Source organism: Notolepis coatsorum (genome assembly GCF_963971535.1).
Source record: "Notolepis coatsorum genome assembly, chromosome: 11".
Taxonomy (NCBI): Eukaryota; Metazoa; Chordata; class Actinopteri; order Aulopiformes; family Paralepididae; genus Notolepis; species Notolepis coatsorum.
In genome coordinates this window covers 21,307,820-21,331,379 of record NC_140175.1, presented here as the reverse complement: position 1 = coordinate 21,331,379, position 23,560 = coordinate 21,307,820, and the positions used below count along the sequence as shown (strand labels likewise).

At 41.9% G+C, this 23,560-nt stretch overlaps 1 protein-coding gene across 1 annotated transcript; it reads left to right on the top strand.

Annotated features, from left to right (window-relative positions):
• Positions 1 to 490: 490 nt before the first annotated feature.
• On the top strand, positions 491 to 22,296 carry miga2 (mitoguardin 2). Its single transcript, XM_084324545.1, has 16 exons — positions 491 to 553; positions 2,609 to 3,006; positions 3,400 to 3,610; positions 4,844 to 4,947; positions 5,406 to 5,526; positions 8,920 to 9,050; positions 9,260 to 9,377; positions 11,231 to 11,346; positions 12,255 to 12,367; positions 14,126 to 14,198; positions 15,518 to 15,604; positions 16,295 to 16,393; positions 17,487 to 17,621; positions 17,763 to 17,816; positions 18,969 to 19,085; positions 19,443 to 22,296. The coding sequence occupies exons 2-16, from the start codon at positions 2,911 to 2,913 to the stop codon at positions 19,641 to 19,643; spliced, it is 1,776 nt and encodes a 591-aa protein (XP_084180671.1). The 5' UTR covers positions 491 to 553; positions 2,609 to 2,910; the 3' UTR covers positions 19,644 to 22,296.
• Positions 22,297 to 23,560: the final 1,264 nt, after the last annotated feature.

Below are 23,560 nucleotides of genomic sequence, written 5' to 3'. Positions count from 1 at the left end.
GTAATTGGAGTGATGGTGCTGTGCAAATATGCACCGTCTGGAAACATAAAACAAGGAACAGTGTGGTTCCCACTGTCATGGAGGTAAATAATAATGTACCGGAGAAGTATCATCAGATATATTCAATAAAGAACGCTCCTCGTAGACCTCCACTAAAACTGAAATAAAATGTTGAAGGGGGAAAAAAAACTTTTTTAAAACGAGCAGATTCGCACATTCCCTTTCCACGATTTTTGGGGCACGCAGTGATGACGCTCTATGATCTCTGATCCGATTGGAGTTCTTTGATAGACCCGCCCCTTCGATTTTTGGGCACGCAGTGATGACGCTTTATGAATCTCTGATCCGATTGGAGTTCTTTGATAGACCCGCCCCTTCTATCATATACAATTGGTCGACACATGATCTACTCAATGCTCATTGGTTAATACCGCTATCATGCTTCCAATCATTCCGAAGCACCTCCCCCAAAAAACGAAAATCATTTTAGTGTGAAATGCGGCTTCGGATGTGATAGAAGAATGCCCTTCTCAACACACTGTGGATGCCCAAGGTATGTAGGTGATGATTATAGATTCCTATGCCACTTACAAACTACCCGCTGCGTTTATGAAAGAAGAAAAGAGAAACATGACTAAACCCCTGCTGCTGTCGATAATAGAGAAAGAGATATACAACTATTATTGTCCCATGGTGTTGAGTAGAAAGATGTTGACAGGTCAGGCTAAGCTATCTCAGCTAACTTGCTAACTAGCGAGCCTGGTAAGAGACCAGTGCTGTCTGTCTGCTTTTGGTTTGCCAGCACAGTATGTAAAGACATTTTCAGAGCTAAACGTCAGATTTGCTCGACTTAAGTTAACTGAGAGCCGAGAAAGTGATAGCAAGACTGTTGCCTCTCTCCTGTCAGAGCACACAACGCTAACGTTCTCTAGCTAACGTACTGGTCTGGTCCCATCAGGTTGTAACAGCATTCATTTAGCAATAGTTGGGGTGGTAGTTTAACCAGAGACAGGGCAATATAATGAGAGATACTTTGGTTTAACTACATTCAAATCTGAACCCTTTCACAACCACATTACAGAAGGTTAACCCTTTCACTAACCACAGTAGTGTGTTAGTGAAAGGTTAACCTGTAGTGTGGTAGTGAAAGGTTAACCTTCTGTAGTGTGGTAGTGAAAGGTTAACCTGTAGTGTGGTAGTGAAAGGTTAACCTTCTGTAGTGGTAGTGAAAGGTTAACCTGTAGTGTGGTAGTGAAAGGGTTAACCTGCTGTAGTGAAAGGGTTTAAAACACACCATCAGACATGCCTAAGTAAAGAGAGGGTTGGCCTGCCCTGGTCACTTAATCAAATACACCCACACTTTACTTCAAGTCCGTTCGGTTGTCGGTCAATGTGTACCTACAGAATAGGACATCCCAGTCTCAAATGGTGATGCAATGATTTCCCACAGTGTACTTTGGGTGTTGTAAATTGATCGACTTATTCAAAGTGGTGCCAGTAGTTAAGATTCAGTTCAAAGTATTCCATTGTGAAGTAGCAGGTAGTTTGACAAACTACATTTTTAGAGTTGTTTCCCCAAAACTGGATATGTTGCTCACAGCCAGGCAGGCAGTCGGCTTAGCAAGTTTAAAACGCACATACTTCATGTCATGTGGCAACGGCTGGTCGTCTGACGGCCAACCAGACTTGTTAAGTAGGTAAGTAGTGGGCTAAACTGTCAGGTTACTCTGTACTTCAGTTCACCCACTGAGTGAATGAACTTTATATACTGTATCCCAACATAAGTTCTTCTAACCCAGGGGTCAGGAACCTTTTTGACTGGGAGAGCCATAAAAGCCAAATATTTCAAAATATATTTCATTGAGAGCCATATAGTATTTTTAACATAATAAATTAAATATGTCTTACTTTTAATGCGACTTCTGGTGCTGCATGGTTTTGCTGATGGCCTTGTAATCTGGTTCATACGTGGTGAGGTTGAGCTTCATGCAGGCGTTGAGGCTTCCATCAGTTAAACGTGAGCGTAGGTTGGTCTTAATGTTCCTCATATGCGAGAATGACTGCCCACATGCATATGTAGAGCCAAACATGGTCAATACGGCAATACTCATGCTGCATTGTGTGGTATGTCACAGGAAGCTCGTTCCAAGTTTTAAGAATTAGCTGGTCTTCAGGTTGAAGATTTTTAATTTCTGTCCACTTGTGTTCCCTCGCCAGCTCTGCTCGTTATATCTTCAGCTACAGATACTATTAGCTGTATCTTCAAAACTAATTTCTGTTTAAAATAAAATACAAAAAAAACTAATTTCTGTTTACTTTAAAATGACACAGTATTATTAATAAATATCACAAGTGTTTAAAAAAAAAAAAAAAAAAATGTTTTACTCAAAAATTTCTGGGAGCCATATGCTGTCACCAGAAGAGCCATATATGGCTCGCGAGCCATAGGTTCCCGACCCCTGTTCTAACCTGTTGCACGTTAGTTCATTTTCTGATCCGAGAAGGCCATTGTGGAGCCAACCCTGTTGTGGTTGTTGTGATAAAGTTACACTAGCTGATCATATGTCATGTACCCCGTCATGTTTATTAATGTAATGCCCCCTACTAGGTTGAACAACACAATGCTGCTGCGCCACTAAGAGCAGGAGATCCACACACCTGGAAAAGGTTTACCGGCTCCAGATCAGGTGCAGAGACGAGACGGGACGGTTGTTGTCGAGCTCTGAAACCCAGTTGTATTCAGAAGGTTGGACCGGTGTTCCAGGCTCAGAGGTGGACGGACCACAGGGCGCCCAACAGCAGGCCCTGTGCTGGCTGGTCACAGAGCAGAGAGGAGGTGGTCCTCTCTCAGGTGAATGTGAAGGGGACCTGGGACAGCTGTGGCCTCTGGGTCTTGTCCTCCTCACCGAGATGTCTCTCAGACACGCAGAGGGGATGTCCCTCGCCCAGGCGTTGGCCATGACTGTGGCTGAGATACCGGTGTTTCTCTACTCGACGTTTGGCCAGGTAAAACATGTTGTGTGCAGCAGCTCTCGCACAATTCCGTCTTCTGTGTCAGTTACGGCTTTTGAGCATTATGCACCACTCACTTATTTATTTATTCATTCATCTATTCATTTATTCATTAATTAATACATTTTACAAATTAAATGTGAAAAAAAAATATATATAATATATTATATATATATTTTTTTTTCACATTTAATTTGTAAAATGTATTAATTAATGAATGAATGAATAGATTAACGAATAAATAAATAATATATATATAATATTATTATATATATATTATGCTTCACCAAGTGCATTACTAATATTATAATTGATTGCAGAAGGCTTGTTCTACCAGCAGCAGTCCTTTCAGGTGGTCGTGACCTCACCACCTCTTTCCTCTTTCAGTCTATATTCTCTCAGCTGAAGCTCACACCGAGCCTGAAGAAGGTGCTGTTTGCCACGGCGCTGGGCAGTGTAGCGTTGGCTCTCACCGCCCACCAGCTGAAGAGGCGCGGGAGGAAGAGGAAGCAGCTTCCGCAAGCGACGGAAGGTCAAAAGAACATGGGAATACCAGAGGCTCTGCTCAGGCCGGGCAGGCCCTCGTCACAGAGGAGAGGTGAGGCTTTCGCTCAGTCGGATGAGGCCACTGTGTCATTTTTATTTTCTTATTGTCTAAATACCTCACGAGAAAGACTCAAAATCTACAATGCATTTCTCCTACTTATAAGTATGGTCCATCTTAGCCCAAGTACTTTTTCCTGTTATGTGCAATGTGTATGCTCGCGGACTACGCTGATCTGTTTACCACTTGGCCTTTTGAAGTGAATTTGGTAATAACTACATTGATCCTGTTGTTCACGATAATTCATTATGATGAACTTTGTCTTGTTTTGTAAGCTTGTCGTCGCTGTAAATAACCTCAGTGTCTTACCAGTTTAAATAAAGGTTTGAGTTTGAGCTGTATTTGATCGTTTTAGCATGACTTACTTGACTTAATCCTCTTTACCCCGTTGGGGGCATAGGGCGTCCACCAGAGCTCTCCATCTCACTCTCTTCTGGGCCAGAATACAATACTCTTCTGGTTTTAGCATACAACAGGGAAATATGGTAGGAGAGAGTAAGAGTATTGGAGAGTAGAAGTTATGCATTGTAGGTTTTGGTATTTTTATACTAATAGCAGGCTAAGTTGACGATAAGAAAAAAAACCTACACTGTCCTTGACCCTTTAATGAATATATGGAAAAGATATACTAGAGGGCGGCTGAGTGGCGCATTGGGCAAGGCGCTCGCCACTAACGCAGGATATGCTGGTATCGAGCCCAGCTCTCGCCGTTGCTACCGGCTTGGCCGGTCGTTCATACTAACACAATTGGCAGTGTTAGAGGGTGGGAAAGCCGGTGGGTGGGGATTGGACGTTGTGGACAGCGACTCCTACAGGTCGGTTGGTGCGCCTGTACAGCAGAATCAGGAAGTATTGGGGGCAGCGTGAGCCTCCCACGCGTTACTCCTCGCCACAGAGATCGCGCTGTTCAGGTGAAAAGATGCGACGGCTGCCTCCTTGTGTACCGGAAGGGACACGTGATGCAAGGCTTGGTCCTCACTGCAGACGACTAGTGGGAGGCATAGTCTAGCAACGTTCGAGACAGGGGAGGGGAGAATTGAAGGGAGAATTGGCGAGGTGAAATTGGGATGGGAGAAAAATAGAAAATAAGGAGAAAAAGTGGATAAAAAAAGAAAAGATATACTCGAGTGTCAAAATAATTTCTGTGCTACTTGATTATTAAGACGGCTGTATCTAATCTATTGATACACGTGTGGACAACAAGAGAACGTCTTATCTCTGTTCCAGGTCGACAGATGATGAGCCCGAGTACTAGAAGTAATGACACCATGAGTGGAGTCTCTTCTCTGGCCCCCAGTAAACACTCAAGCTCCTCCCACAGCCTGGCCTCTGTAAGTTACCCAGGTTTATCACACTGTTACACTGACGCGTCTCTCTCCCTGTCTCCCCTATCTTACTTTTCCTAATGACACAGGGTATCTGCGAGGTATTAAAAAATCTTTAAAAAGATTAAATTCTCAAGTTAAGGCCATAAAAGGTATTAAAAAGTCTACATTTAATTTGCACAGTGGTTGGGGGGGGGGGGGGGGGGCAGTCCAGCTCAGCTCAGCTCTCGGCAGATTCAATCATATTATGAAATGTTTTTGTATTCAAGTCGTCGTTTTTTGCGGGGCTACCGGGAGCTTGTATGGAGAATTTAAATTGGCACGCAGCCGCCAGGTCAGTGTCGCTGTGTGTTTTGCTGGTATCGTCGTGAAAGCCTGCAGATACGGCCGTTGCAAAACGAATGGGTCCTTGAATTCTGTGTGCCATTAACCCCAAGGTGTGCGTGTCCGTCTGCCCGTCACAGATGCGGGTTCCCCTCTCCCCGAACCAGCCAGTCAATCCATCCGCTGCCTGGGAGGCGGAGCCTGTGGCGGAAGAACCAGGTGCATTTGAAGATGCAAATGCTGAGAATCTCTACATCCTGGGTAAGTGTTTCCCACGACTCAGTGTTTTAGATTAGAGTGTCATCATTCAGCACAAGTACAGTACAACAAAAAGAAGTTTGGCATCCAACAAGAGTGCAAATGTAACAGTAAAGTGCAATAGTAATATACAATGTACTCGTGATTTAACTGAGTCTAAAATATATGAATTAGTATTACTGAGTGTAGTGCTAATCACTGATGTATGTACAGAGTTGTAGTATTCATTTGTACAGTTTTTATACAGACAGCATTGCAGATTTGTGCATTCCTAAATGGGGTCATTTTGGTCTTTGGTTATTGGTGTTCAGCGGTGTGACATCTCAGGATTGTTTTGGATTGATATGCCCGTCTCGTGTGTCTCTTTTCATTTAGACGTTTTCTACCAAACTGAGTTAGCCTAACTGGACATTTACTATGCAAAGAAAAGAATAGCAAAGAGTTGCTATGAGTTGCAATAGCCAATGGCTAATTTCCTTAAAGATTTAAACTCGAGGGCGGCTGGGTAGCGCAGTGGACTAAGCGCTCGCCTACCACCGCAGAGACTGGTGTTAGCGGGTGGGAAGCCGGTGGGGTATGTGTCCTGGTTGTTGTAAACTGCGACTCCTACTGGTCGGTCGGGGCGCCTGTTCAGCAGGGAGGGGATCTGGGGGAAATAGCGTGAACCTCCACACGCGTTACGGTCCCCCAGTGAAATTCCTCGCTGTTGGGTGAAAAGAAACGGCTGGCGAGTGGCGACTCCACAATGTATCGGTGGAGGCATGTGGTAGTTCTACACCCTCCCCAGGCCGACAGTAGTCTGTGTGCAACGACTCAATTGGGATGGGTGAAAAATACAGAACAGCCCCAAAATAAATAGTATAAAAAATGTAGAGGGACCCTCATTTTCAATGGTGCTACAGGGCACACACAATCAATTAAAAACAATAGATCAATCATAAATACATAGTCAGGAAAATAATAATAATACAGTTCATAAGCGAGCGCAATTAGCAGAGGCCTAGGCTAAGCTAGGCCTACATGTTGATGGTGGACAATTATTGATAGAAAAAAATCTAAGCTACTCAAGAGTAGGGATGGGTACCTTTCACATTTGAACCGGTACCGGTACCGGTACCTGTGAATCGATACCGGTACCCAACGGTACCTTTTTTCGGTACTTTAAAAAAAAAAAAAAAATTTACTTTTTTCTTTTCATGTCAACGTTCACACGCACAATATATGCTTACCTAGGATTTTACTTGATTCAACAACAAAGCAGTCGGAGCAATGACAAGCCGAAAACTGTCGAAATTTAATTTACCTACCTCAGTCGTAAAAAAAAATCCAAACTTCAAATAACTACAATTTCGACAGTTTTCGGCTTGTCATTGCTCCGACTGCTTTGTTGTTGAATCAAGTCAAATCCTAGGTAAGCATATATTGTGCGTGTGAACGTTGACATGAAAAGAAAAAAGTAAAAAAAAAAAATTAATAAAAAATATTTTTTTTTAATTTTTTTTTCGGTTTCTCACTTGATTCGATACTCGGTAGTACCGACGTGTTTCGGTTCGGTACCTCAAAAGTACCGAATTCGGTACCCATCCCTACTCAAGAGTGCTTAGTTCTAGGTCACGTTGTAATAGACTCTCATGATTTCGCTGCATTAATACAGAGAAAAGAAAAAAGCAGTCTAATCAAAGGGTTCTTTTTATAAAAAAATTAATTACATAAATCTGCTGAGGAACAGTACCAATATCTGCTCAAGTCAATGTATACTGTTTCTGTGGGAAGCCTACTGAACAGCTGGATCTCAAAAACCCCTGTTATAACCTGTGGTGGTAGGGCTGCTGGGCTCATTAACCTTGCTGATGTGAATGTGTGCTTTTCAACCTATCATCATGGCTAGATATAGAATACAAATAGCTTGTATCTGTGGGTCAGTTGTCATTTATCTTTGCTTCATAACCAAATACTTTCCTTCCCCCACAGTCTCATACTGCAAGCATATTTTGACAGTATGTATATTTTGACCCCTAGCTCCCTACACAAGAACTACAGCTGCACTTGTGACTCAGGAATAGTCGACTTGGTGCTTTCTGTACTAGTATTACTTAGGGCTGTACTAGTATTACTTAGGGCTGTACTAGTATTACTTAGGGCTGTACTAGTATTACTTAGGGCTGTACTAGTATTACTTGATTGTTGCTCAGGTGTTTCCCGTCACCAGCAGCAACAGCAGTTTGTTTAGAATGAATAGAAGACTAACTTAGTAGTTAACATGAATGAATAGAAGACTAACTTAGTAGTTAACATGAATGAATAGAAGACTAACTTAGTTAGTAGTTAACATGAATGAATAGAAGACTAAGACCGTAGTTAACATCAATGAATGGAAGACTACAAGTCAGTAGTTAACATGAATTAATAGAAGACTAAATCAGTCTGTTTCAGCTGTCCTGACTGTGATGGTTTCAGCTGTCCTCCTGACTGTGATGGTTTCAGCTGTCCTGACTGTGATGGTTTCAGCTGTCCTGACTGTGGTGGTTTCAGCTGTCCTGACTGTGATGGTTTCAGCTGTCCTGACTTGTGGTTTCAGCTGTCCTGACTGTGATGGTTTCAGCTGTCCTGACTGTGATGGTTTCAGCTGTCCTGACTGTGATGGTTTCAGCTGTCCTGACTGTGATGGTTTCAGCTGTCCTGACTCTGATGGTTTCAGCTGTCCTGACTGTGGTGGTTTCAGCTGTCCTGACTGTGGTGGTTTCAGCTGTCCTGACTCTGATGGTTTCAGCTGTCCTGACTGTGATGGTTTCAGCTGTCCTGACTGTGATGGTTTCAGCTGTCCTGACTGGTGGTTTCAGCTGTCCTGACTGTGATGGTTTCAGCTGTCCTGACTGTGGTGGTTTCAGCTGTCCTGACTGTGGTGGTTTCAGCTGTCCTGACTGTGATGGTTTCAGCTGTCCTGACTGTGATGGTTTCATCTGTCCTGACTGTGATGGTTTCAGCTGTCCTGACTGTGATGGTTTCATCTGTCCTGACTGTGATGGTTTCATCTGTCCTGACTGATGGTTTCAGCTGTCCTGACTGTGATGGTTTCAGGCTTTCAGCTGTCCTGACTGTGGTGGTTTCAGCTGTCCTGACTGTGATGGTTTCAGCTGTCCTGACTGTGATGGTTTCATCTGTCCTGACTGTGATGGTTTCAGCTGTCCTGACTGTGATGGTTTCAGCTGTCCTGACTGTGATGGTTTTATCTGTCCTGACTGTGGTGGGGAGTTCGTTCCACCATCGTGGAGCGATGCCGATGACCCGAGGATAGCCAGCTTAATTTTGATGAACCTTTACCAGAGTACAGTTCTATCCAGGTGTTTCTACACTCCTCTAGTGATGTCTAACCCCCGCTGCTCTCCTTCCCTCCAGGGATGGAGCTGTTTGAGGAAGCGCTGCAGAAGTGGGAGCAGGCCCTGAACATTCGCCACCGCTCCCACTCTGGCTCCAGCAGTAATAACAGCCTCGTCCTGCAGGGGGCATCGTGCGCAGACATTCCTATGGTAAATCCTTCAGATCTATAGATGGTGAAAGTACAGTATTTAATGTAACACACAGTCCAAGTAATGTATGAATGGACACATGCATACTGTAGATCAGTATGAGATGGCTGTGTGAAGAGTTTTAGCTGGTTCCCATGAAATATAAAACACTTATTCTGTGTTTATTTGTTTTGTTTATGTATTGTAATTGTACTGTTTGTATTTTGTAGTCTGAAGGCCGTAACAAAGTGTTTGCTGAGAAGTTGGAGACCTTACTACACCGGGCCTACCACCTCCAGGAGGACTTTGGCAGCACCATCCCACCAGACAGTCTGCTGGCAGACTTTGGTAATATAGATGTTGCTGCTCGTATAGAAAAACATACAGTTGTGTTGTAGACAGTAATCCAACAGTTATTATGAGTTGCATTGTAATTAGTATGTTGCAGGAAGACCTCTATTGTTTGCTGGAGTTCATGCCTTGTTGCTCAGTTGTTGCTATAGTTCATGCTTTGTTGCTCAGTTGTTGCTCTACTTCATGCTTTGTTGCTATAGTTCAGGGGTCAGCAACCTTTTTGACATGGAGTGCCTGTTTGAAATATAGTTGTAACTAGTGTGCCTCAACAATATTCCATGCATCGTAAATATTTTTTCTCATAATCAGGTATTTTTAATGATAATTTTTACATTATTACATCGTTATTGTTATTATTAACAATATTATTATGATGGTTGTATCAACCCTAAATCTGAGTTGGGGGGGGGGGGGGGGGGAATGCAATGCAGACAAACAGCTGCATACAGTGCGACCATTTCACTCACATTTGCCCATTCATTTTTGGACACATCACACACCATCGGTGTGTGTACTGTACGTGTGCTGTCATAGCTCCACCTACAGGCCTAATGGAGAACACCAGGAGAACACCAGGATGTGAATGGAGGGTGAATGTGAGGTATATTGTGTAAATAAGTTTTGATTGATCGCAAGACTACACTGTAAAAAATATATAATAATAAGTTACCAGAACTTAAAAATATTGAGTTCAGTTACTGTGCATTAAGGTTTTCAGTTTTCAATCCATAATAATCCAGAAAAATAAGTACACAACCACATTATTTCAACCTAATAAAACTATGTTTATTGTCATTGTTTTAAGAACACAAGTTGACTTGGTAATACTCACATTTTGAGTAAAAAATATGGCTTTTAACATGTGCAATGTTCAATGAAATAGAAAAATAAATAATAAAATTAGTTGATTAATCCCACTGGTCACAATGGTGACCATAATAATGTTTTTGTTATAAGGCTCTGCAAATGTTACTGAATGATGTAGCAATGTATTTCCAGCTAAATTGAAATAATAAACAAATAAAGGGTCTCAATTAAATATGTGGTAGTAAAAAGAACCTGTGGGAGGATTTCAACAAGATAATGCGACAACAGTGCAAAATATTTCACTATAATATTTCAAAGCAAAAAAAAAAAAATAGTATATTTTTTTTTTTTTTTTTTTATGCTGCCCCCTGTGCCTATGCAAATGCCCCCGCGTGCCTATGCAGGCACGCGTGCCTAAGGTTGCCTACCCCTGCTATAGTTCATGCTTTGTTGCTCAGTTGTTGCTATAGTTCATGCTTTGTTGCTCAGTTTTTGCTCTAGTTCATGCTTTGTTGCTCTTAGTTCATGCTTTGTTGCTCTTAGTTCATGCTTTGTTGCTCAGTTGTTGCTCTACTTCATGCTTTGTTGCTATAGTTCATGCTTTGTTGCTCAGTTGTTGCTATAGTTCATGCTTTGTTGCTCAGTTGTTGCTATAGTTCATGCTTTGTTGCTCAGTTGTTGCTCTACTTCATGCTTTGTTGCTCAGTTGTTGCTATAGTTCATCCTTTGTTGCTCTTAGTTCATGCTTTGTTGCTCAGTTGTTGCTCTAGTTCATGATTTGTTGCTCAGTTGTTGCTCTAGTTCATGATTTGTTGCTCTTAGTTCATGCTTTGTTGCTCAGTTGTTGCTATAGTTCATGCTTTGTTGCTCAGTTGTTGCTATAGTTCATGCTTTGTTGCTCAGTTGTTGCTCCAGTTCATGCTTTGTTGCTCCAGTTCATGCTTTGTTGCTCAGTTGTTGCTCCAGTTCATGCTTTGTTGCTCAGTTGTTGCTCCAGTTCATGATTGTTGCTCAGTTCCTCTCTGTTGTCCCTCTGTCAGAGAGTGAAGGAACTCTGATCCTGCCGCTGGTGGAGAGCAGCTCACGCAGACGGAGAGATGACGACGGCGACGCCACTACTATTACCTCTGATGAATCCTTCTTCTCAGCCGCAGAGGTCCGTGCCTCATCTCTCCTCTCCTCTGACAGATATACTATACAGTACATGACTAACTGACAGATATACAGTACATGACTAACTGACAGATATACAGTACATAACTAACTGACAGATATACAGTACATGACTAACTGACAGATATACAGTACATGACTAACTGACGGATATACAGTACAGTACATGACTAACTGACAGATATACAGTACATGACTAACTGACAGATATACAGTACATGACTAACTGACAGATATACAGTACATGACTAACTGACAGATATACAGTACATGACTAACTGACAGATATACAGTACATGACTAACTGACAGATATACAGTACATGACTAACTGACAGATATACAGTACATGACTAACTGACAGATATACAGTACATGAATTTGTGTTTAGTGTTACACATAGCTGACACACACCTGTGTCAAAACAGACTGACTTATTCACGACTACCCCCCCCCCCCCCCCCCCCCCCCGGCTCACTAACATCATACAACATCTAGACGTAATTACCTGCTCCTATGCAAACCCTGCAACAAACATAACCTCTGTTGCATGTTTATGTGTGTATACTTAGGCTGAAAATCACTTCCCTGCTGCTGACCTACAGTTTAGTGCCCTGATCTTAAACCTCCCTGCTACACCGTGTAACTGTTTTAACAGATTTCTATCTTTAAATTTTTTTTTCTGTGTTTTTCTTGTATTTCCTTGTTTTTATTATGATTTTATTGATGTGTAACTGTTGTAGTGATCTTTCTTTCTTACCTTTTTATTCATCCGTGTTTTATTTATTCATAATTTTATTTTAACTGGCATAGTGGCCTGTAACTCCACTATGGAGTTGAAACGAAGGTGTCCTGAGGAACGTGTGTCTCTCCCTCCTCCGTCTCTGTGCAGCTGTTCGACGCCATGTCTCTAGAAGAAGCCTACCAGCCTCTGAGTCCAGCCGCTCTCTACGAAGAGGCCGTGGATCTGGTCCGGGACGGCAAAGTGGTGTATCGGTCTCTCCGGTAAACCTGAGAATTAATCCTCCGCTTCTGCACCCAACATGTTTAGCCCCTTTGAGGTGCAACTTTCTCTTTATTTTTTATTTTTATCAAATCTTAAAAAAAGAAAGAAAAATACATAACATATAACAAGACATACCAGAACACAATAATACACAATATAAAGAATAAATGAAGGAGTAAATAAAATAAAATATATAATAATTATAATAATAATAATAATTAACACTATGATCGGCGTGGACGAGTTTACACGTCATTCCTAGCCATGCTCATTCTGCCGAAGACGCCGTAACTCGTCTTTGATGTCAATATTTCAAAAATCTGTCATCGAAATCATATTTCCTTTCCGGGGCCCTGAGATGTACTGGTGAGCTCCACTCAACTGTCTAACGGTTCGAGAGCGCCATCTATCGGCTTTAGACCATATTTTAGTATGAATATGTGAATGAAAAAGTTTAACGTTGCTACACCCTGAACAATACATATAGAACATTGAATGGGCCATAATAATGGCAATGTAGCAATAGAATTTAAAAAGTTATAGCCCTGCAAAGAAGGGGAACTTCTCCATAGACAAATAGAGCTGGCGAGGGATGGTAAATTATGAATTTAACCCATGGCGATTAAAGTGTTAACAAATCAACAGACGACAACAATAACATTTTGTGGTCACAAGACAAGTGAACAGGAAAAATAAATAATTTATATATATATATATAATTAGAAAAATACAAAAAACATAATATGAAAATATATGTAAAAAATTGGAAAAATACTAAAAGGCACAATTCCCCCCAAACCCACCCCAGCACCTGTCGGGACCAACCATCCCGATCTCGCTCTGTTGTTAGCTCATTGAGAGGTGCGACTGTCTTTTCAAAGGTTTCCCTCTGAATTTACTTCAGAGTTCTAGAACTCTGGGTTTCAAAGGACGTCTCGCGGGGGACGTGTTGTCGGCTGCTCCTGGAGAATGAATGGACTATTAATAGATCACTCCTCGCTTCGTCTTGTGTTCATGCAGGCTGTGGTCCCGTGAACAAGGCCTTCTAATATACATCTCTCTCTCTGAGGCAGGAGATTTAGAATTTTGCATGTTAAAATCACTAGCCAAAACAACCGTAGCATTGCAGAACAGGTCACCAGCGACATCCGACCTAGTGTTAGCAATTTGGCTTTAATTATTAATATTTTTTTAATGTTAACAAAACATAACATGCTTTGATAAAACGCAATTTCCGCATTAACCCCACATGCAGTATTGACCAGACAACATTTCTGGTAAACCGGAAAGGAAAACACAGCTAATTTTCACCATCTGCAGAGGAAAAAAAGGCACTGGGGCTTGATGTCAAAATGACAAACGCGCGAGAGGTTATTAATATACCGTACTGATTATATGCCCCAAGACATTAGAGACTCTGAGTCTCTCTCCACGTTCTGATGCCACCTCACGATCCATCGCTTCTCCATTTATTTTAATACACTCTGCCACTTAGACTCATTACATCCACACTGTGATAATTGTACTGTATATTGCACTATTTTATTCTGACATTTATTTTATGTCTATTTTTATGATTATTGCACTGTAAATTAGAGCTATTTTATTACACTGCTTTTATTCTGTCTATTTTATATAGCCGTGCTCATTTGTATCCAGAATATTAATGTCCATGTAAAGAACGCACACATTGGCAGTTGAGAAATTATCTCCCATCTGCTTCTGTTCCTTATTCCTATTTCCTCTCTCTCACCCAGGACCGAATTACTCGAGTGTTACAGCGACCAAGACTTTCTCGCCAAGCTGCATTGTGTGAGACAAGCGTTCCAGGTCTGTTATGGCTAATATCAACCGTCCTGTCATTGCTGTATGCATTAGATAATCCTACTGCTGTTAACAGTTTGAGTGCCAGCCATTAACATTGGAAACCCTGTTGAATGCCAGCACCCACTTCAATGATAGCGTTGTGAACGCATAATCTCTCTCTTAAATTATGGCTATGTGTCTAATCTGCCTGTCGCTTATCAATGACTTGTTTGCAGTCAACATTGTCGAAACGGATTGTTTTTTAATCGGTTCATTTTTGTTTTATAGCATTTTGAAAAGCCCTCGTTTTCAAGGAAAATATATAGATTCCGTGATAAACGGCATTTACTGGAATATTCTAGCATACACAAATGTTGTAATTTTTTGGCCTATTTATGAATCGTTTTCAAATAAACGCTAGATTATCGATAGTATATGTGTACTTATGCACGCTATAGAGGCGGGCTGAAAATCGATTCTCATTTCCTCATCGGCGATCACCGCGCACACACACGCATAGGGCAAAAGCTTATATCTCTGTGAAAACGGCTCTGATTATCCTAAGACTGGTAAAATAAATTCCTTATGGGGGAGCTCCCGTAGCTCACCGCATATCTCGGCGCTATTTCTGCGTCGGGGAAAACCGTGCTCGTCACGGATCTGGGGGACACGAGTTCGATTCCCGGACCCGCCGTCATTTCTCAGAATGTCTTCCCCTGCTCTACATCCCATTTCAACCTGTTTCTGTTGGTCATGCTTGACCAGAAAAGCGATAAACGCTAAAAAAAAAAGTAAAAAAAAAAGAAAAAAAAAATCCTTACCTGAGATCAGATGTTATCCAAAAAGATTATTCCAATTCCTGATCGCCATTCCAAATATCGATCACGCTTATTGATTACAGTGTTGGTACTGTAAATACATAATCCACGCTGTTCTGATGGCCGGCGATCACTTGGTCTCTTCAGTTGGCTTGACGGAAAAGTAAAATGAGCAAACTGACCACTCCCCCTGCATCAGTCTAAGTAATGGGGTGCAGTTACACAGGGAGAGACGATAGGGGGCGGTATCTTCCCAATTGAGCTCAGAGAGACTCTGCAGCACTAACCCAAGGCTCGATTGATGAAATATGAATTCAAATCGCCAATAATATTAAAAAAAAAGAAAAAAAACGCTATATAGCGTCGGGGGCACTCAAAGGTCGGCATGAACTAACGACAAAAAGCGTCCATGGCACTCAATGTGTTAATGGAGGTTGTTGGCTGATGAGAAGACGTAATGTCGCTGTGTGGGTCGTTGTGATGTTGGTTTAGTGACAGACTTCTTATCATTTCTTTCTCCTCAAGGTTCTGCTACTGGATGAAACCCACCGGACGTTCTTCATGGAGACGGGGAAGCAGATGATCACGGGGTTAATGGTGAAAGCCAATAAGGTAAAAACACTGTTTTGATATATCAAGTACAGTAATATATCGCATCCTCTTTCATCCTTTCACTACCACACTACAAAGGGTTAACCCTTTCACTGCCACACTACAAATGGTTAACCCTTTCACTACCACACTACATAAGAGTAACCCTTTCACTACAAAGGGTTAACCCTTTCACTACCACACTACAGAAGGTTAACCCTTTCACTGCCACACTACAGATGGTTACCCCTTTCACTACCACACTACATAATGTTAACCCTTTCACTACCACACTACAGATGGTTAACCCTTTCACTACCACACTACATATGGTTAAACCTTTCACTACCACGCTACAAAGGGTTAACCCTTTCACTACCACGCTACAGATGGTTAACCCTTTCACTACCACACTACAGATGGTTAAACCTTCCACTACCACACTACAGAAGGTTAACCCTTCCACTACCACACTGCAGACGGTTAACCCTTCAACTACCACACTACAGAAGGTTAACCCTTCCACTACCACACTACACACGGTTAACCCTTTCACTACCACACTACAAAGGGTTACACGTGTTTGTGGAGATGTTTTCAATGTTATGTATTGTGGTGTAAAATACTTTATTATATATATAATATTTATTTATATATATATTATATTTATTTTATATATATATATATTTTTTTCCATCTCCCTATTTGAAGAGTCCCAAAGCCTTCCTGGAGAGTTACCAAGACATGCTGCTTTACACCCAGAGAGAGGAGACATGGCCCATTACCAAGATGGAGCTGGAGGGACGAGGGGTAATGGAATACCAGCAGTTATCTATGTCATGTCAGATCTTTCTTTACCTTTTCCCCCATCCCCCAATTTAGTCGTTATGCCAATTCCCTTCCTGGTCATTGCGCTGTCGCATGCCTCCTCCGATACATATGGAGTCGCCAGCCGCTTCTTTTCACCTGACAGCGAGGAGTTTCACTGGGAGAGTGTAATGGCGCTTATGTACTCTAAACTGACACGTACGCGGCTGCAGACACGGCTGTGCACGCGGCTCTGTTTATAGTAAATGTTTGGTGTCTGTAAGCGTACATGATCCACACATCCGCACTAGGATCACACTCCAGGCCAGTGACGGAATAGTCGGCGCGCATATCCATGGGGGTATCCGGGGTCACAAAATCTGGGAGGCACGAGGACCCCCGTGCAGACGTCCTCGCTGACGAGAGCAGTGATGAAATTTACGCCATGCGCACCCGCGGAAAGTATAATTTGGCCTTAATGCTCGCGGAGGTTCATGCTATCTCTCCCAGATCCCCTCCCAGCTGAACGGGCACCCAGACCGGCCAGTAGGAGTCACTGTAGCAACAACAGGACTCATACCCCCATCGGCTTCCCACTCGCGAACACTGCCTATTGTGTTCGTAGGGACGACTGACCAAGCCGGAGGTACCAGAGGTGCTTAGACCTCTACACTACCCAGACACCCCAGTGCTTAGACCTCTACACTACCCAGACACCCCAGTGCTTAGACCTCTACACTACCCAGACACCCCAGTGCTTAGACCTCTACACTACCCAGACACCCCAGGGCTTAGACCTCTCCACTACCCAGACACCCCAGTGCTTAGACCTCTACACTACCCAGACACCCCAGTGCTTAGACCTCTACACTACCCAGCCACGCCCCTTTTTCTTTTCTTACCTCTGACTCATAGGCATGTATACAGGTTGTTACTGGAGATACTGTACATACTCCCATGTCCATCAGAGACTCCTCTCGTCTTTATCCAGAATTGTTGGTGTGGACGAAGCTCCTGAGCTCAGTCGGAGGCGTTATGGCGGGACGCGGCAGGGGAAAGTGTTGTGGTCCTCAACGTCTCCTTGCTCCCCCTGCAGGTGGTCTCTATGAACTTCTTCGATATTGTCCTGGACTTCATCTTGATGGACGCGTTCGAGGATCTAGACAGCCCTCCTTCGTCTGTGGTCGCCGTGTTGAGAAACCGCTGGCTGTCGGACAGTTTCAAAGAGACGGTTAATATGAGCACACGCATACATTCTTCAATAATGCCACCAGTGAACTGTGAGATAGCAGTGGATATTTAAGATATTGTAATAACATAATAGAAAATATTATTATAAATAATAATAAATGTTTCTTGTGTGTTTCTTCAGGCCCTTGCCACAGCTTGCTGGTCTGTTCTGAAAGCAAAGAGACGTCTTCTCATGGTGAGTTTTAACAGATCTGATAACCTGGGCCTGGCTGGTATGTGTTCACCTATCTCAAACCCCGCCCCCTCTTTTCTCGATCCTCGATCCTCCAATCACAACCGTTGCCTACCTTGGACAAGTGGACAGTTGTGATTGAAGGATCAAGAAAAGAGGGCGTGTTTGAGATTAATTCGGTTGTTAAGTCTTGATGCCACTTGTGACATATATTCATGTCCGGGGGCCAAGCGCTCCGCTTCAGACAGTGGGACATGAGATGAGATAAGATATTCCTTTATTGATCCCCTCTGGGAAATGCAGACGTTACAGCAGCATGGGGGAGGGGAGTTACAGGTATGGGCAGTGTAATAGTAGAAGACATAAATATAGGCAATACAATTATAGTAAAGATAAAATAAGCTGTGTAAACAATATAATTAACTCTGAATATGAGAATATAAGCAAGTAAACGGTGTAATCAAAGGTGCAGATGAGGGCCTGTATACCCTCAGTTATTCGTTGATTGTATCAGTTCACAATTAGAACTTTTTTTGTATAGATTTTTTAACAAAACATAAATTCCCACCCTAAAGACGATACAAATATATAAACAAATGAAATTAAATAATAATAATGAACAAATATATATATTATTATTATTCATGGTGTATGTAATGGACTTAGACGTCTGTGATTTACAGTGTCGTCGAGATGTTACATTCACAAGTGTCGCAGTGCGTTCATAAATATAAAGACATCAGACAATCAGAATAATTAAGAGCGCATTTTAAAATACATTTGAAAAAATATTAAAATTTTAAATGGCAAAAATACAATGGTGAGTACCATAACTATCACCGGTGATAAATCTAATGACTTGAAGTTCATCTTTCCCTCTTAAATGGATGCATTTATATAGCGCTTTTATCCAAAGCACTTTACAATTTGTTCCTCACATTTGACCCATTCACTCACCGATGGTGGAGGCGACCATGCAAGGTGCCAACCTGCACATCGTGAGCAATTAGGGGTTAAGTGTCTTGCTCAAGGACACTTCAGCACGCTCCCCGGGAGGAGCGGGAATCAAACCGGGAACCTCCAGATTAGCAGATGACTGCTCTACCTCCTGAGCCACTGTCGCCCCTCTCTTCTCACTCTTCTACCGCTCCACAGGTTCCTGACGGGTTCATCTCTCACTTCTACGCCATATCGGAGCACGTCAGCCCGGTTCTAGCCTTCGGGTTCCTGGGACCCAGGCAGCACCTGTGTGAAGTGTGCACTATGTTCAAGGTGAGAGCGTTATGGGTTCTGTTCAAAGGAACACGCCAACATTTTGGGAAATTAGCTTACCGCCTTCTCCAGAGTCAAACAAGAAGATAGATACCAGTTTTCTCTCTGTGCGTTCAGTAGAAGGCTATCTGGCTGCTGCATGTTAGCCTAGCTTAGCACAATGAATGGAAGCGGACATGGCCGGTTAGCCTTTGGGAGAGGTGTTAGTTGGACAATGCCTAGGCCTAGAAGTGGAGCAATCTTCCATTTACTTGAGTATGTACTGTACTTTTAGGCAAATATTTCTGAAAATATGGCTTGGGCTTAACAGGTTAACTAGAGATGCAACACCATCCCCTTCTTCCCTCTCTTTCTCAGCAACAAATAGTGCAGTACCTGAAGGACATGTTCGACCACGACAAGGTCCGCTTCACCTCTGCCCCGTGCCTGGCCGAGGACGTCCTGAACCTCTCCCACCGACGCAGTGAGATCCTGCTGGGCTACCTGGGCATCGACGGCCTGCTGGAGCTCAACGGAGCTCTGCCCAGAGACGCAGGGGGCCTCGCGGGGCTCAACTGAGACGGGACGGGGGGGCCTCTGTGGGCTCAGCTGGGGCTGGCACAGGCCAGAGCAAATATAAGATTGGGCTGGCCTGGCCTGGATGGGAAGTTCGTGGACTCAGAATTTAAACTTCTGTTCTACAGCTTTTGTAAAGGAAGGGATTGAATCAAGCCTATGTGGTGAACCCAAGAAGACCAGCATCATCACCTGATCCATCTGTGCTCGTCAGACGCGACGGCTGTAAGAAGATACATTTTCCTCAGACCCGACGGTCAGTGGGACCCCGGTTTGCGGAGGAGAGGGATGACTGAATGGACCATATAGTTCCGTTCCTCCCTCCCTGACGGATGCTCATCACTTCTGGAGTTGGGTTTGCGATCAATCAGAGTCTTTAGTAGCTAATCCTTTTGGTCTGTGGTGCGCGAGGCAGTGGTATGCACGAGGAGGTGATGTGTATTTGTTTATTTGATATTTGAAGGGTTAGGGGTGTTTTGTCTAAAACCAGGGTAATTTCTAACACCCTAAGCCAAATGAAGACTTGCACATAAATAATGTCTGCTGAAGGACCTAATAGCGCCAGTCTCCTCACTGATGGTAATTAATGCTTCTTTAATCTTGACTACTTATTTCAACGGTAATATGGAGTCTTGACAGAAAACGCGGTCTCTTTATCGAAGATGACGTGCAACGCAGTAAAAAGACACAAAGTCTGAAATTCTTTCAAATACTTTTTTTTATTGAGCTCGTCGGCCCACAATGGAGGCAGATGAATTGCCCCCAGAGTTGGGCCTCATTACACCCTACCGACCGGGGACTCCAGGCAGGTTCGGTTAAAGCACCTCAAGTACTGAGTGTTTTAATGATTATTATTTAACCCAGGTCTGTACTGAAGGTCAGGGAATTGTACAGTTAGGCTATAACCTATACATGAAGTGCACTGATAACCCCAGAGTCGTCCTCGTGCTCATCGTCAATATTGTGGTATTGTTGGAGCACAGAGACACTACAGGGACGCTATGATGCCAAGCTAACGGGGGTTTCCCCCCGGTTAACCCCCGAAGGTGGATACCTCAGCTACTGTTCAAAATGACCTGTATTACGCAGGCTTTATTTTGTTTTGTTTGGGAAACTTTCAAAAACCGTGAATCACCGTTTTTAAGAAAGCAGAGGGGAGGATCATTGATTGCAGACTGGAGCGGAAGCATGCTTGCACACCTGCATGTTTGCGTGAACGAGGGAGGGAGAGAATGTTTTAATAGTATGTCATCACTTTCTGATTCTGTCCCAGGTATATAGGCATTTTGAAATCGGTACCTCATCTTGAATTGGGAGGAGTCATATGTTTAATGTTTAATACTCAAAAGCGTTATACGTGTTTGGTGGAAATTATATTCCAGTTGACTTATCTCAAACCCTGCCCTCTTGATCCTCCAACCACAACAGTGATTTGGAGGATCGAGAGAAGAGGGCATGGCTTGAGATTGGTCAGTTGCTACATGCCTCCTTGTCACTGCATTAGTAATAATCCTTTTTTCCCCGATCAAACTTGAAGCTTAATAAACGTAAAATTCCTATTTATCACCAGTGGGATTAGATATGTTTTTGTTTTTTGGATTTTTTTTGTCACATGAAAGATTTGCCTTTATTTCCTTTTATTTTACTTACTTTTTGCACTTTATATATATATATATTTATATATATATATAAATAAAAAAGATGTGTAAATGTTCCTCAATCTTATTTTTAATTACATTTATTACATCGTATGGTGTGGATATTATTGATCATGTAAAGAGTAAAAATGCTATAGAATTTTAGAAATATGAATGCATATTTCCCTGAAAATAGCTTTATTGAAAAGGCTTAATGAAATGTACTGTATATGAATAGCAACATAATAATTCTGAGTTGTTTTTTGCCTCTTGTTTTCACCTTTGCAACTAAGCTGCAAACCATTAGTTCTGTTTTAGGATGTTTTAGTCTTGCTTCCTCCAAATATTCTACTCTATTGGTCCGATCCCTAATGCTTGCTTATGTTATGCCTATTTCTGAGTCCTGCTACTTAAAATATCAACTCTAGTCCATCACTGTGTGTAACACAGTGTTTGGCCTTGTAGAATGCCACGATTGGTTAAAATTTCCCTTGTAGAATGCCATAAGAATAGATCATTGAAGAGTTGTTCCCTCAGAAGCCACTGCATGGGAGTATTTTAGACTTCCTTGTATTGCTTCATCATCATATCCGTATAGAGCTGGAATGCTTAAACTGAGATACACTCTGCACATCATGTACTGAATATATGCTGGGTGCCAGTAGTGTTAAAAATCTTTAAAAAAATATCTTAAATATATATATTTGTAAATAAAATGGTAGATTTGGCTTTACCTACTGAGCAAGTATGACTGCTCATTTAAATCTCAGACTTAAGTCACAGGTTCTCCAGAAAAGCATAGTACACTTGATTGACAATGATTTCAGATGGCCAGAATGTGGAATGAATTATTTAGATTTTGTGAATGGAAGCTGTACTCTACAAATGTCCTGTTCATGCCTTTTTTGTTTTTTGTTTTTCTATTGTGAAATTACAATGTCAGCACAAACTGTAAATTTATTTTGATTCATCTATTAAACGTGTTTTTGTTTCTTATTAAAGTGTGTTCATTATGCCTTTCCCAACCAATGATGTCTCTTTGCTTTCCTGAATTCCAAAATAAATTGGATTAGATTCAAATGTATTGTCATCATACAGTACAACAAAAAGAAGTTTGTCATCCAACCAGAGTGCAAATATAACAGTAAAGTGCAATGGTAATATACAATATACAGGTGATTAAACTGGGTATAGAATATATATGTTTGTACTACTGAGTGTAGTGCTAACCAGATCTATGTACAGAGTTGTAATATAATATGTACAGTGATACCAATATAAAGACACTATGGTAGTAGTCATACTGGCCAGCAGTGTAACTAGTAAGAGTAGAATATGTACAGATATAGTATCTACAGATATGCACAACCAAATCACAACAACTCTTCGCTTACACAGATTCAGGTGACTATTATTACAGAGCATGGAACAGAAGAATAGTCTTATACCTTTTTTTGGGTAATTTGTTAAGTTTCCCACTTTCAGAAAGTTTTGGTTGTGCAAAAGTAGCAGTAAAGTAAAAATGTGAGAAACCAATTCACAGTATTTGATTGCAGACCTGTGGCATTGTGCCATATTGTAAGACAACACGTCAGGAGAATACTACCATACAAAGGGACATTATCTGCAGTTTGTTTTCATACTGTTTTTAGTTATGTTCTCATACGGTTCTTGAATTGCAGTGGCCCATCTAGCAATTGATAGCATTGAATCAATTGGCTATGAACCTTCAAATGTGGTGAGCATTTAGCAGATGTATCAACATGGACTGTCTTAGTCTTATTGTTCAAGTTTTGTTTTATTTGTCACATGTCTTAGTCTTATTGTTCAAGTTTTGTTTTATTTGTCAGATATAGGCCTAAGGTGTATATTACAGTGAAATGCAGGGGGACCCTGATGTAAACAAGACAAACGTCTTTCTCTGGTCTGCATCCCCTTAACAATTGTATATTGATTGATTGATTGATTGAAACGTTTATTAACAGATTGCAGAATGGGTACAGTACAGTACAGCTCAATACATACAATTGTTAACGGGATGCAGACCAGAGAAAGACTTTCGTCTTGTTTACATCAGGGTCCCCCATTTTCAATTCATCATAACATATATGACACACACGACATACAGATAGACAGTACTGCTACATCTATACATTTATGACATACCAGATTTGCAAATACAGTACTGTTTGTGATACAAAAAGTGTCCAGAAAAAGAGTGTATATACATTTGACGTAGAAACTGTACATTGGAGGAGGTTGGGTAGGTGGGCTGTACATTGG